Source organism: Parus major, chromosome 6, assembly GCF_001522545.3.
Source record: "Parus major isolate Abel chromosome 6, Parus_major1.1, whole genome shotgun sequence".
In the NCBI taxonomy this organism is placed as follows: Eukaryota; Metazoa; Chordata; class Aves; order Passeriformes; family Paridae; genus Parus; species Parus major.
In genome coordinates, this window is record NC_031775.1 from 12,353,439 (window position 1) to 12,368,709 (window position 15,271).

The 15,271-nt window shown below is 51.4% G+C and overlaps 1 protein-coding gene across 4 annotated transcripts in view; it reads right to left on the reverse strand.

The window, feature by feature from the left end:
- The window catches only part of PSD (pleckstrin and Sec7 domain containing), a 46,575-nt gene that overhangs the window by 17,516 nt on the left and 13,788 nt on the right, over positions 1 to 15,271 (reverse strand). For 3 of the 4 annotated variants that reach the window (XM_015633056.2, XM_015633058.3, XM_015633057.3), the window contains 3 exons: positions 9,798 to 10,241; positions 918 to 1,112; positions 334 to 414 (listed from right to left, as the gene is read on the reverse strand). In XM_015633056.2, the coding sequence (XP_015488542.1) occupies positions 334 to 414; positions 918 to 1,112; positions 9,798 to 10,241 (720 nt within the window). The remainder of the gene's footprint in view (positions 1 to 333; positions 415 to 917; positions 1,113 to 9,797; positions 10,242 to 15,271) is intronic. The other variant, XM_015633059.2, reaches the window with a different exon arrangement.

Below are 15,271 nucleotides of genomic sequence, written 5' to 3' on the forward strand. Positions count from 1 at the left end.
CTACAACTAATATCAGGAGCTACACTGGGAAAGGAGGTAGGTGTAACAACAGAAGGATTTGAGTTCAAGACCTGGAAAGTCAGGCCTAGGTGACCCTGACTGTCATTCAACTGCACTGACTGCATTGAGTTAAGAGTGTTTTTTCTTTGCTGCATGGCTGAGAGACCATCTTGGAAATCACCCTCCTATTTAAGAGGGAAGAGGATCTCCAGGTGGCAGCTATGGGGTCTGCTTACTCCTGCAGCTCTCTGTGTGGCTGCAGAGGGCACAGTCTATTGGGACCCCACTCTGGTGGTCACCACACACACACACGTACACACACCCAGTTCTGACCTGAGAGCCTGATCCAGACTCATCCCTGTGAACACGAAGAACTTCAGATATTCCCCTGCCACCATCCTGCTGAACTCATTGCTGAAACAGAAAAGGGGGAGGGTGAGAATTGGATCAACCAGGCTGTGGGGCACACAGGGGCTGGATGGATTCCAGGAGGCTGGGAGCTGCCCAGGTTTGCAAGAAGCCTGCCAAGGACAGAGACACAACGTGCTCCCGTGAAACTCAGAGAAGTCACCCACAAATTCACTAGGAATACTGGGCATGTAAGAGAAAATGGAAAAGCTATAGAGGGAAGGGCCCACAAGAGGTCAGTCAGCCACCCCCACGCCCCAACACCTTACTGAAGTATCCAAGATGCAGTCATGGTAGGAAGGTATGAAAAACTGGATGTCTTCTAGGTTTTTAGACCTTTAGAGGGAACACCTGGTGCAAATGTACCAGTCATGAGGAATGGGTTTGGAGGTCCTGCCAGCAGTTCCTTGCCAGCCTGGTGCCTCACAAGGGCAGCAGCTGCAGGTGCACTGCAGGTGCAAGTGAGCTTCTTGCATAATGGAACATTCCTTCCAAATACCCACACGTACTTCTTCCCCAAGTGGCGAGCCACATCTGCTTTTTTAAAGCCATCCAGGTTGTAGAGCCTCTTGGCCAGGCGTTTGGCAGCCTCCAGGTCAGCCTTGTGTCCATTGGAAAGGGTGTCCGTGCTGCCCAGGGCCAGCTGCTCCACACTGTCCATCTCCGACTCTGAGTCTGAAACCAGCTGGCTCTGGGGGCGGTCGCTGCAATGGGAAGGGACACTCCACGTTAGCCTGCCTACAGATCCCCTCCTTGTTCAGCCTCTCAGGAAATGCTCCTTACCCTGCTTTGGAGACTAGCTACTCACTGCTGGGACCCAGGATGAACTTCACTGGTCAGAGACACTGAGGTCAGCTAAGGGAGGGTGTAGGAAGAGAGGTAGGGTGAAGGGACAGCACCAGCGACTGACTGGACCAAGGCACTCAAGCCAACATTCATACCGGATGTGGTAGGAAAAGACAACTACTCCAAAGTCCCCTACTTTGAACCTGTGAAACTGCACGTGTGGGCTTAGGCTCTGCCAAGCTCAGCTGTAGCAGAGACTTGGAGCAGAAACATGTGCACATCACATGCTGTCCTACAGCTCCGTACTCATTTTTTAATCTGGACAAACTTCCCGTGCTGCTCTCAAGTGCAGTTTCTACCCAAGACAACTCTAATTCCTTCGTTTGCCTCTGCCCACCCACTGATTTCAAAGCACTGCACAGACGGCAAAGCCGAGGCAGAGAACGTGAGGACGAAGGAAAACCCCCCTGGCTTCCCAGCTCACAGTGGAGTGCAGTCTTCTCCAGGCTGCCCATCAGCTCTCAGCCCACCACGCCTTAAATGGCCATGTTAGGAGATACTTTTGGCTTGGTCCCCAAAGCAATCTGACTCAGCTGTGCAGAAGTTATCCCAACCAAAAGCTGGTTGAATCTAATCAACAACAAATGTTAAGCAACTCTGACCTCGTCCAAATTTTCTGGCAGCCCTTACAATGTTCCAGTCTGATTTATTTTTAAAAGACTCTAATTGAGTTTTAAGAGGCCTGCTCTCCTGAGCCAATTACCCAGACCAATCTCCTTGAGGCTCTGCTCTTTTCAAGAAGGACAAGCCTCCTTCTGCTCAGTGCCGCCTGTGCCAGGGGAGACAACACTGTGCCAGCTGCACAACACTGACAAGCTGCCCCATGCCTCGGGGGGTCTCTCAGGTGCCATCCTCTCCACCTTCCTGTCACCCCCAGCCAGCATGCAGCAGCAGATGCTGCTCTGCACTCAAGCCTGTGGGTCAGACACTTCCCTGATGAAAACTCCAACACTCTGCAAGTCCTTGGAGAGATGTGCTTTGCTCAGAACACTGCTGAACTCTGATGCCAGGAGGTGATTGTGGTAAGACCTGGATGGGTGGCTGAGACAGATCTGTGCCCATTTGGCTCCAGTCCTCCCCAAGGAGCCTATCCATCACTCCAACGCACCCTGGTGGAAGCAGCCACAAGAGTGGTCACAGGGGCACCATGAGCTCACCAGGTCTGACTCCACCAGCTCTGGGGAGCTGGGCAGGCAGTCTCCAGCATCACTATCCACATTGTGAGCATACCTCATCCTGTGGGCAAATCTCCCACCTGCCTAAAAGCTCTTCTCCTCCCAAAACAGCCACATCTGAAGGTGCTGCTGGCAAGGGCCCTGGTGCCTGGCTGTGCCTTCACTGTCTGGCAGGGTCAAAGCTACTCTGAGGGGTGCCTGGCAGAACAGGCTGGGTGCTGCTGGGCCAGTGCTGGGCACACACCTGGGCCCTACTTCAGCTCCTTGTGTGGCTGGAGTCACTGTGACCTCAAACAAGGACAGAGGTCACAGGCTCTTTGATTCCCAGAGACAGAGGAGATTAATCCATCCCAGCAGCTGGCACCTGCCAGCCATGGGTTGTGGTGACTGCATTTTTTTACTAAAATCCTTATCTGTTATCACAAGGGCACAGGAACTAGTCCCCTTTGCAGCCCAGCAGTTCCAAGGGTGCTTTTCCAGCCACAGGCTGAGCTACAAAATGCAAAGCCACCCCTCCAACACTCCCCATGCTCTAACTGCATCTCCAGAGCAAGTTGCTGCTCAGTCACCCTCTCAAAATCTTTTAGTTCTTCTCTGCACCATCTCTAAAACTCCTGATATCCTTCTGGACCTGCCTGAGAGGTTGTCCTCCCTCATATGGCCAGTTCCTGGAGTATCCACAGACAAACCTAGAGCTCCAAATCTCCCCCTATGACCTCTCTTCCCAATCTTTCCTACGTACTGCTGAGCATATGGGAATGGGGCTGTTTACAGAGTTTCTCTTGTCCTTCAATACCTGTACCTCCCTGCAGGGTCCCAACCTGTGACTACAATTCCTGCCTTGCTTCTTGCAATGGCCATGCAGGGATCTCAAACCTTGAGTCTCAAAGCAGCTCTACCAATGGAATCTGCTGCCCCCTTCCTCACCAAGTCCCAGTACTGATTCCGTGTTTTATAGCAAAGCATAACCTTGCTCTCAGGATGGGGCACTATTCAACCATACCATGAAATGGGTTTTTTTCTAGCACTCAAGCCACTCTCATGCAGTTAAATATGGCCAGTCAGCCTCTGTAGGCTCAGTATGCCCCCTTTGTGGTACCTATCTGCCACCACTCAAGGCCCTGGTTGGCTTGGAGAACCTGCAGCTTAAAGACAGAAAAACAAGAGCCCAATTCTCAAGTAAATGGAGAGCAGAGCAAGAGATATGTTCCATTCTGAGGTAATTGAGGTTATGCTAATTTTCTCACCAATGAGCTAATTGCAGGTCTAAGGGTGAGGGGTTTTGGTGTATTTAGTAAAGTGACATTTTAGTTTGGCTTGAAGAAACACTGAGATAATATTTTTCACATTAAATACACACTTAAGGAATAAAGATCAAATTTGATATTGTGCAAGTATCCCTGGTGTGCATGAAACAAGTCATTCCTGAACAGACGCAGTGCTAGCTCATCCCTCTCCCTGCTGCCACCACTCACGTCATTGGGAGCACAGGTCCCCCTGTCACCTCAGAAGTGTTTGCTGGAGCCCAGTGTGCTACAGTGAGGCACGTCTGGGGGTCTCTGCAAGGAAGGCACGTGATCCAGCACAGGGCTTAGGGCTCACCCTGGGACAGAGGCTCTTCACTGACCACTTCCCACCCCAGCTCAGCAGAAGGACTTGTGCTCCCTGGAAAACTGCTGCAGAATCATGGTCCTGCTCAGAGCCACCATACCAAACACACTGCTTCTTCCAGGTCAGATGCCTCTCCAGGGCCAATATGTTCCTTCTCAGGGCCAAACACTCCTTTCCCAGAGCTGGATCATTATCTCACCGCAGTATTCCTCCTCTAGTTGACTGCCTGGTGCCCAGAAGCAGAGACCACAGCACCTTCCCTGGCTGCAATGCAATGTGTCACTGCAGGAGTCCTGACATCCTTTCTACCTTGCCACCATCAACCAAGCTTACTTGGCACCATGTTCACTTGGTTTTCCAGCAACCAGGAGTAAATTTTCTCTCCTGGAAGTGGAGCAGCAAGAAGGCACTTGTTCTGCAAAGCCAGGCCCAAGGGGTTGACCTCTATCTCCCAGATGCCAGCAGAGATGTATCTGCATGGTGGGACCCTTCCTGCAGCAACAACCTGTTCCCCAGGAGCTGGGGTGTGCTCAGATGAGCTTCTGGGCTGTTCAGGTTTGTCCTGACACAGTTCTATGCAAGACATCTGCTGCAGGAAACCCCAGACCTTTAAACACAATTCAAGTACCTTGTGCTCCCCACATGAGCCTGGTTTCATCCTACACCTGAAGGGACATGGCAAGGAGCTTGGTGCAAATGCACAAGGGACAGGTGCATGAGGCAAAGTAGCACCCTCCCCTCAATTCTGGAAGGCCCATATGCATAGCTCCATGCTCATTGCCTCTGCCAAGCAAACCAAGCTTGCCTAATGTTGCTGCTAAGAATGTACCAGACCGGATCTTTGGCTGAGCTAAATAAACGCAGCTCCCTCCATCGGTCTCAGTGGAGCGACTTTGATTTATGACAGCAAAAATCTGGGCCGGTTCATTCCTCACAGAATTGAAGTTAGGGCTGGGAGGACACTTGAAGGTCAGCTAGACCAGCCTCCAACCGCAGGCACGGCTGATTGTGCTTTCTGGCAGCTCTGGAGTCCAACAATCTCCCAGCCACAGCAGCACCCACTGGTGTTACTGCTAACAGATCCAGATAGCACTGAACTTTGGGCAGCTGTGCCCCTCCAAAGTCTTGTTTTTCTGCAGACTTCCAGAACCTCCCCTGCAACACCAGCATTCTCTAGAGATGTCTATGACGTCTATTTGTCCTCCATCACCCCATCCCACCAGCTCTTCTTATGAGGGACACAACTGCTCCTGCAGAGGACAGGGACTGACACTACAACCCCACCAAACAATTTTTGGTGCTAGTCGAGAGCCTTAAATTACTCACCTGCTGGATGGAGGGTAGTCTTCTCCTTCAGAGACACACATGCCATAGGGTCAGCACAGGAAAACCTGGGTGTCTTGGACCCTTGGGCCAAGACCAGCCTAGGGGCTCCGAGTCAGATCCAAGAGCTGGAATTAACACCTGACACGTGGGGCTGCATCCCACAGGTATGTGTTGTTGCTCACGCCTCTGCAGGCAGACCTGCCATCCCTGGGATCTACTGTCCTTTATGCCCTGCTGGGCTGATGTGTTCTATGTCCTGACTCCTGCTGCTCTTCATGGCTTGACATGGCTTGCAAAGGAGAAAATTCCCCCAGGCTTGTCCTTTATTTCTTGCTCTGCCAACACTTGTGTGGAGACTGTTCATCCTGCACCCTAGCCTTGTCTCCCTACTGTGCTATCACTCCAGCCCACCTCATACTTTCCTTCCCCTATCTTCATCCTTTCCTTAAAGTCCACCTTCCTCTACTCAGGTCTCAGCCTCAACCTCCTGCATCACACCCCGAATCCACCCCAGGGTCCCCAAACTAGGCACAGCCCTTCAGGGCATTCTCACCGGTTTGCCCAGCGCTACCTGGGAGCTCAGGCCAGCTGAGACCTGCGCTGGCCCTGGAAGGGGAGGGGCACCGGCTCCCCGACCGCTGCGGTAACGAAAGGAGCCTTATAAAGAAAGGCAGCGGAGCTGGCTGGCAGGCTCCGTGCTCCAGCAGCCGCGCTCTGGCAGGGCCGCAGCTCTGACTCCCGGCGCATCCTCCGCCCGGGGCGGCTGCCAGCCCCACGGGCTCCCCGCTCCCCCCACACAGCCGCAGCTCCAGGGCTGAGCTCTCCCTCTAGAGAGGCTCCAGGCGTGCTGCCCTCGCCGTGGTGTCCGGCCCTTTTCACCAGGCTGTTTTCAGCCCTTCGCCTTTGATGTTGCTTCTCCCGCCTACCCTTCTTTCTGTCCCTCCGCAGACAAGCCCCGATGAGGTCCCAGCGGAACCTGCCTCACTCGGGGGGCGAGTCACGTCTCTTCCCTCCGCGGACAAACCTCAGAGACCGGCACGACTGTGCCCGGAGCCAAGGCTGGCTCCAGAGGAGTGGGATTGCAGGGAAGGTGGGCAGCTGGATTTCAGGGAGCTTGCACCCACAAAGAGATGCAGGTTGCATCTAATGAAATTAATGAAGTCCTTTGGGACTGATGCCCCACAGTCCCCAGTGCCTACCTGTATAGGACTGGGCAAGCCAGGTGACCCTCTGGACACCAGCTTGAATCCCGTAGCTTGGCCAAATCCTGCAATTTGGACCTGCAGTTGCAGAAGACTGGCGGTCGCCACTGAAGCAATCTCCCTGCAGTCCCTAGAGCTGCCCCAGCTCCTGCCCCACCATCTTGCCAGCGCTGCATCTGTCCCTGGCAGGCCTCCCTGTGTCCAGGACTCCCTAGCCCTGGAGGGCTCTGTCTCCACACATGCTTCTGCAGAAGTCTGTCACAGCCACAGGGACAACCTGCTGTAACTGCAGCTTTCTGCCCAGTGAGAGCAAGGGACCTGCACACTTTCACCTCCTGCCCAAATCAGGTGATAACCTACTCCCAGAGCCTATGCCAGGGATGTCACTGTAGGGTGTGTCCCACTGTGGGCAGGAAGGGGGTTCAGTCTCTGCTCCATTTCTTTCGACTGCTGGAGTAGGTGCAGGCATCCCAGGGGAGGCCTTTGTAGGTCTGCACTTAGACACACTTCCCATGTACAAGGTCAAGATAAAAGCGTGGTCTTAGTTATTATGTGCGGAGGTACACCAGAGCCTTGGACTAAGCAACAAGGCTGCATAACCCAAGGCCACTGGCTGTGGAGGACACCACATCTCCCCAGCAATGCAGGGGCATCCTGCCACTAAGGGAGGGGGGAAGTCACAGGCTGCAAGGCTGTCTCCAACCCAGATCACAACCCCAACTATTACAACAGTTAGCAGCAAAGCTTTTGGGGACACAAGGAAGATGGCCACAGGGCAGCACATGCAGGCCTAGACCCACTGGTGCTCATCACCAGTCACACCAAAGCCCTGCAGCCTGAGGTCACCTCTGACAACTCTGAGACTGACAGTATAAAGCATAGTCTCCACTGCAGAGTCCCCCTGCCAGGGTCCCCAGTCTACCTGTGCAGGTGGCAGTCAGTCTGTACTGCTTGTGACCATGGGCACTGGTGAATGCCTTGCTCTGGCCCTGCTGACAGAGGTGATGATGCACTATAGCGACTGCAGAGGTTCCTTAGCTCCTTTCCTCATCATTTTCCACTGAATACCCCTTAGTGGGAGAATTATAAGAATAAGCTCTGCTCGATCAGATCAGCCCTGCTAGGCATCAGGATCTGCTGGTTCCAATTCATGAGAATCTTTGAGCAATCAACCCAGCCACTTCTTCCTGAAACTACTTGGGAATCTTCAGTTTCATGGTCAGCTCCACTGAGAGTCTAGAAAGTTGGTAGCACCAGTGATGGGGAAGAGGAAACTTCTTGGATCTCTCCCTTGTCAGAAACTCCTGCCTCCTGAGGACTTATTCTGCAGATGATGGGCTGTCTTAGACCCTGGTGCCACATGCCTTCCCTGGTTCCCAACCTAGTTCCTGCTCCCAGCCGCAATCTTCACTCCTTTCCACTGCACCAGACGGCAGATTCCAACCACAGCTGCCCCTCTCCACTGTTGCCTGCGGTACTGTGAGGACAGGCTCACTCCATGCTGGGGAGCAGAGCTGGACTGCTCCCTGCTGGAGGCCTGCAACAGAGCCCTGCTCCTCCACATCTTATTTCTCACTGTCTTTCCTGCAGTCTCTGCTTCAGGCCACCACTGGAGCCAGGGCACCTGCTCACCTACTGCAGGGCAGCATGGCAGATCAGAACAGTCCAGGACATGGGCAAGAAACAGGGCCTGAACTGGACAAAAAGAAGTGCTGTGCAAGGACCTACTGATAACCAAGGGAATAGTTTCTAAGCAGGGAAAGGTAGTTGCTTGGGACTCTGTATGCATGTGTAACAGAAGGTGAGGCTGGAAGTTACGGTCCTATGGGAAGCCCAGGCCTTGGGGTCCCCACGCCAGGGAGCACAGTGGGGGCTGCAGCTGCATTTCCCCTGCTCTCCTCTGTCACTAGAGCAGAGGTACTTTCACTGGAAGAGATGACAAGAGACTCAGCAAAGATCTAGGGCTGCTTCGGGGATACACAAAATCCCTCCACGGCCTGTGTTGCAGGCCAGCACTGCTCTGAAACCTGAGCTAGGAGGGGAGAACAGCACCACAGTGTCCTCAACACTGCCAGCATGCTCTGTGCTCCACTGACTATAAACCAGTGAGGAATAATCTCTGTTAAGCCACCTCATTGCTGCTCCTGCTGCCAGCTGTGCCTCTGCACCCTCACACCTGCCTGTGCTCCTGCATTGCCGTGCTGTGGTACAATGGCTCCCCATGGACAGTTAGTCAGATACCGTCCTTTAGCTTTCTCCAGGGTGCTGTGTTTTAGTCCCTTGCCTTGGAACAGGAATAGGAAGCCAATTCTTCTTGTGGAGAGCACTGATCATGGCTGGATACTGTCACCCTTCACTGCCATGTGCCTCCCAGATATGACCAGTTTTATGGCACAAATCTTGTCAGGCCTCTGTGCTACCACATCTCTGGCTTCAGTGTTCCTAAGAAAGGGAAGGCCTAACCCAGCTCCTCTCTGCCCCAAAAGGCCCTTGGACTGACGCAAGGGCCACAGAGCTGATGCAATATCCCACTCTCCTCTCTTGATTGCAGACACCAGAGAAGACACAGAGCTTTGATCTCCACCTGGCCACCCCAAGCTGAGCCTACAAAGACGGCACAGACTGTGACCAGAAGTGACATAGGTTTGATGTAGAAAAGACCAAAGCCTAGAAAGTGGATGAGGGATTCAGGATGCTTATCTCTGCCCTCCATCTTCCAACATGAACAAGGCTGAGGAGGTTCAGGAAGCAGAACAGGTACAAGAAAATGGGACTCCTGCCTTTAAGAAACAAGTGGCTGCAGTGCAGATGGCAAGAGACAAAGTCCCCACTAGGGAAACATTGTCAAATTTCTACTGGTAGTCAACTTCAGACTGGTGTCTCCCCATACCATCACATATGCTGGATTGCCTTGCAAAGAAAACCACCACAGGACTGAAGTTCTGGCATTCCTTGCTTGCTTGGCTGAAGGAAACCTCACAGTCCTCCAGTACCTACAAAGCTGGCAAAGATGAAAAATGAGTTATGCTCCCATCAACACACCTACCACAATAAATACTGTGGTGACCACCGGCCTGATCAGCCACTGCCTAGAAAATCTAGCACACACAGTCCTACCCTTCCCCAGCAATACAAGTTAGGCTCTGGCTGCAAATCAAACCTCACAGCATTAGACTCCACATCAATTCTTAGTGGCCCAGCTGGACAGCAAGCAACTTTGGTCACTCACCTTGTGTTGGAGGCTAAGGGAGTGCCAAAGCTGTCCTCTGAGTGGCAAGGGCTGTGCCGAGTACCCTTCCTTCGTCTCCCCCGTTCCTCCTCCCTCTCTGTCCAGGGGGCATCTGTGGCTGAACTGGTCCCAGAGTCTGGCTCCAAGTGAGCCAGAGGAGCAAAGTTCTCCTCAATCACCTTGGCGCTGTCTCGGATTTTTCCCTGTATTTCTGGGGTGAGGGTTGGGAGGTCAAAAGTGAAAAAAGTCCCATGGGTACGGGCTGGGGAAGAAAGGATGTCAATGGAGTCCAGGCTGGTGTAAGATGTGCCTTTGGCTCTATGGGACTCCATGATGGTCTCAAAATGCTTGCTGAAAGAGTCCATGCCATCCTTGGAGAGGCTGTGCCCTAGAAGGAAAGGCACTGGAGACTTGAGCATACCCTGTGTGTCTCGGTCCATGATCCTAGAGGGAAAGAAAGTGAGAAGAACAGATCATTGAAGAGCAAGGGATCAAAACCCCAAAACAAAAGCCCACACACTGCTTCAAAAGGAAACTAAGAAGGGTAAAAATCTCTTCTGAACATCTTTAGACCACCAAGGAAACGCCTTGCCTGCCCAAGACACCATGGGAAGCAGGACTGGGCTGGCCTCCCTCCAGACATATGCTTCTCCTTTAATGCGCCACAGACTTTTGTTCCTTTAGTGGCTCATCCTCATAAGAAGCTTATGAGATGGCTACTGCTCCCAATCACTTGACTTGAGCTTAGATCCAATAAAGGGCTCAAGTACGAGAAGCAGGATGTGGTTCAACTCCATTTCCAACCAATTCTGGAACTAGCTGAATTTTTCATGAGCCTTCAGAGCTTCTATCACCAAGAAGGCTCCTCCTGAAGCTGCTCAGGACAGCATGACACCTTCCTCCATGAACTCTGCACTGTGGTCACTGAGTACTATGCTCAGAGCATGACCAACACTCACCTGCAAGGTCTCCTGGCTGTTTCCACAAGGTGATGTTGAGTCCCAGGAGACATGTTTGACTGAGCACAAAGTGATACTGAGCTCCAGGTTCCCCCAGGCAGCACAGAGGGAGCCTCACACCCATCTCTGGGCTTGGGGATCTGAACTGGCCCATGCTCTATAGGCCATGATTGGTCCTAGTTCGTCATCTTGATCAGCCCCACAGAAAGGCCAAGCCTGTCTCCAATGCTGGTCTGGGTCCAGCCCAACACGAAAGTTTCTAAACCCTGAAGCCCTGAGTGTTTTGTCCTGTAAATGAGGTGAAGTACAGCTTGCCCACCTACCTAAGCATGTGACAGTACAAATGTTTCCAACCCAGGGAACATCAGTGCTTCAGCAGTACAAGCACAACACAGCCCTAAAAGCCTACTTTACTCATAAGCTGTTATCATTTTATTAAAGCAGCAGAGAAGCACTTGTTATGCCACTCTTTTCTCTGATTAAAGGAGAAGAACTGCTCCAGCCTGTCATAACATTTGTTATGAACAAACAGCTTCCTACAGAGAGCTCAGAAGATGTGTTGCTGTAACACACACCAAATTATTTTCATTCATTAGCCTTCACATGCCACTCAAAAATCTCACCCCAATTACTTCAGCAGGCCAAGAGCTGGCAGCTTGACTCCCCCAGAGTGCCAGCTGGTTTCAAGGGAAGTGCAGAGAAGCCAGACACAGGTAAGCGAGGCAGGGTGCAGGCTGATCTCACCCATCCACCACTGTTTCCCTGGCTATGCAGCATGTGACATTCTTACAGTTCCTGTAGGAGCCCCAGGAGCAGCCACTTCTGAAGTGGCTGTCTTGGGTTGCAGTGCAAGATGTAACCAAAAGTATGTATTCTATCACCATCTGTTGAAACCAGGTGGGGAAGTGTTCTTTATCTCCCATCCCTCATAACTGGGGGCTATCTTCTGTTAATGAGCCAGCTGTTAAAACCAGGTGGGCCAATGTTTTTTATTTCTTCCATAACCCATCCTCTCTCCAGGAGAAAAATCTTCTGTTAATGGGCCATTGAGTGTCACTGCATGACTGATAAAATTACATCATCCCATTGTGAGATACTCCACCTGGGGGAGGAGCCAAGCATTCCTACCTGGATATAATCTGAGACTTGGAACACCACAGTCAGCCTTTCTCCACTGGATTCCCAGCAGAGAGACCAGACCCATCTACATCACTACTGGTCCTTCAGAGGAAAACTACAGCCTTCTACAGGATCACTGCTTCAACAGAACTGCATCTGTCACTGCAGGAGGACAGCAGCCTCCATTTAATCAGACTGCTACCAACACCCTGACCAACAGCGTGACAGGTTGTATTCTGACTCTGTCAGTGGGTTTTTTGTTGGTTTTCTTTTTTTGTACTACTGCATTTTTATTTTAATTTCCTTAGTAAAGGACTGTTACTCCTATTCCCATATCTTTGCCTGAGAGCACTTTGATTTCAAGATTATAATATTTTGAAGTGGGGGGATGGTTTACATTATTATTTATTTCATGGGAGGTCTCTGCCTTCCTTAGCAGACATGTGTCTTTTTCAAACCAAGACAGTGGCTTTTGGTGAGGACAAGGCAAAAGAAACCTCTTTAATATCTGCAGATGTGCTTTACAGATGAAAATGTGCATTTTCCATCCTTCCCACCCAGCCCCATGTTACTAAACTAAGCTAGTGTTGCTGACCATTTTGCACCTTGAACCCATGAGGAGGGTGAAAACTGTGTCAGGAAAGATAATGCCAGATTGGAGGGAATCTTGTTTCCAGGAGAGGTAGGTAGGCTCATTTTTTGTGGTCAAGTATATTGCCACCAGGCCACAGAAAAAACATGGCTGGTTTTGTCCACACCACCCAAGCTCTGGAAACAGTGTCTTCACCCCACAATATCAAGCACAAAGCCATTCAGTTCCAGAAGGATATAGTTGCAGCAGCAAGGAGCAATATTGCCTGCTCAGACCCAGATGCTACATTAGCTAGCCCCTGTTGTACTGCCCAGCTCCTCCATGCTGTGCCCTGGTCCCCCAGGAAGGGTCCCTGTGCTGAGACCAAGCCAGACAAACCCAGCTGAGAGGAGCAGAGGAGAGAAGGAGATGCAGAAGCTGTAATTGAGTATCTGTGCAAGGGTGACAGCAGGAGAGCAAACAGGTTTCCAGCCTTGAGCTGGTGCAGGAGAGGCAGTGAGCCTCCCTTAGGAGAGGGCCAGGCAGACATGGAAGGGAAGTAGATCAGGGAGCCAACAGTGCCTCAGGCAAGGCTCTGGGTATGGGATCTGAGCAACTGGACTTCTGATGCATCTAATGGCTGATGGAGGGGAAGGGGCTCACTCTCCCTGGCTGCAGAGACATGGTGCTGCAGAGACATGACATTGCTGGCTCAGGGGAGCCAGAGGGGAAAATCTCTTCTCCAGCCCTCGGTAGTCTTAACTCTCTCTAAATGCTCCTGTGACCCTCCAGTCCCCTGACTCAGCCTTGCCTGACTCCTCCAACTCCAGGCTCCTCCAGCCTGCACAGGCACAGCAGCTGCTGTGTGAGGATCCCAGCTCAGTTCAAAGAAATTGAGACTGTTCAGCACTGTCCAGTAGCACCTAGCTTTAGTCCTTTCTCAACAAAGCTCTTGTACAGACCTGTCTCAGCAGCTCCTTGCAGTCCCCCCAGGCTCCTTTGCAGTACTCCTCCAGCCTGGCAGCAGCCTGCTCTTAGAGCTCAGTGTCCTCACTCTGTCCCACGCTTAGGCACAGGTACTGACCACGGGCACTGCAGTCTCCCCTGACTGTCCACACTCCCCTACTACGTCCATGCCATCGTACTATCCCCTGCCCACCCACAAGAGCTGTGGGTACCTCCCCTGCTCATTTCCAGGCCCCTGCCAGCATCACCCCAAACTTCCCCTCTGCTCCATCCAGGAGCATCACCCCGAGCTGTGGCTCTATGGCCACTTTGGGTTCTGGGACAACACATCAGAGGCTTGATGCAGGTTAAGCACATGCTTAAGTATTTGATGAGATTGAGACCATAACCATTTTTCTAATCCCCAACAAGGCTTGCCCTGTGGCTGTTTTCTTGCCAACAAGCAGCAAGCACAAAGGCTCTGGAAAGGTTTCCCAAGTAGAAGATCTAAGGGCTTTTCTAGGCAAGCCTTGCAGGGAGAAAAGGCATCACTGCCTCCCATCAGCCCTCAGTGCTCTCGGGGGAGCAGAGCATTCCCTAGCAAAGCCTCTTCTTTCTTATCAGCCCAAGGCACCCATGCTGAGGGGCAAACCAGCCTCTTCCTATAGCTTAGCCAGCGTGTCTGCCGATGCTCAGGGAGGAAGGGAACTGAACCTGATCTCGCTGACAGGTCTCAGCTCTCTGGGACTAATAGGAATAAAGATAGTAAAGGCTCAGACTAATCGTTAGAGTCAGTAGATATAACTCTGAATATATTCAGGAAGCAGATGTGCTGTAAGAGGACAATATTTCTTCCACTGATTATTGTGTCTTGTTTGATTTGGTGTAGATTTTTTTTTTTTACTGTTATAATACTCTCTTATTTTGGGAGGGTAAATCACAAAAGAAGATTCTGAACTTTGGCCAGAATATGAAGCAAGACAAGGCAGTACCAAGCCAAAGTCCCTCTTGCAGAGGGTGCTAAACGCTTAAAGCCAGATGTCATTCAAAGGGATGTTCATATCTAAAAGCTGAAAATCAGCATCAAAAAGCACGTCAGTGGTTTTGAAGGGCTGGTCCTTCCCAACAACCAGGACAGGTGTGGGGTTCAGCAGCTCCTGCAGCAGCAGAATGGTGCCAGGTCCAGGAAGCCAGGGTAGCTTCTTCATCCCCCCAACTTCACCCCTCCTGAGAGCAGGCAAAGCAGAAAGCTTGAAGAAGAAAACATCAATACTAGTGACTGGTAAACAGGGATAAGGACTGCAGCTGCAGAGCTCAAAACAGTGTGTAAGCAAAAACCCAGGGCTGTGATGCAGGGACTGAACAAGCTCGCAATTTGAGCCTCGTGATTTTTCAAGACACTGTCTAGAGGGTCTGCACTTACCAGGGGAATATTCAAAGGGCTGCAGGGGAAAAACACAACTGGTCTACAAAGAAGCTGTGCCAAATGAACATGACACCCCCATACACACAGTGATAATTATACTGGGAGCAACATCTTTTAGGAGAAACAGTGGTTGTTTAAGGACACATCCAAGCTTTCAGCACTGGCTGGGGAGCTACAGTAGGGTGTCTCAGAGGACAAAAAACAGATTGAGGCTTACAGCTCACAGAGGCCTCAAAGATATCTGGAAACAAAGCAAAACTATGCGAAAGAATTGTTACAGCAAATTGAAGAACTTGCAGTAACTTTACTCAAACATTCATTTGGGAAAAAAAACAAAACACAAAAAACCATTACAAATGGCTTATTTTCAAATTTTCTCTAGAACTCAAATTTTTGAGGACAGGGTGGCTGGCATGTATTTATCCCCTCCAATAGAGATGCAATGGCTGGACAA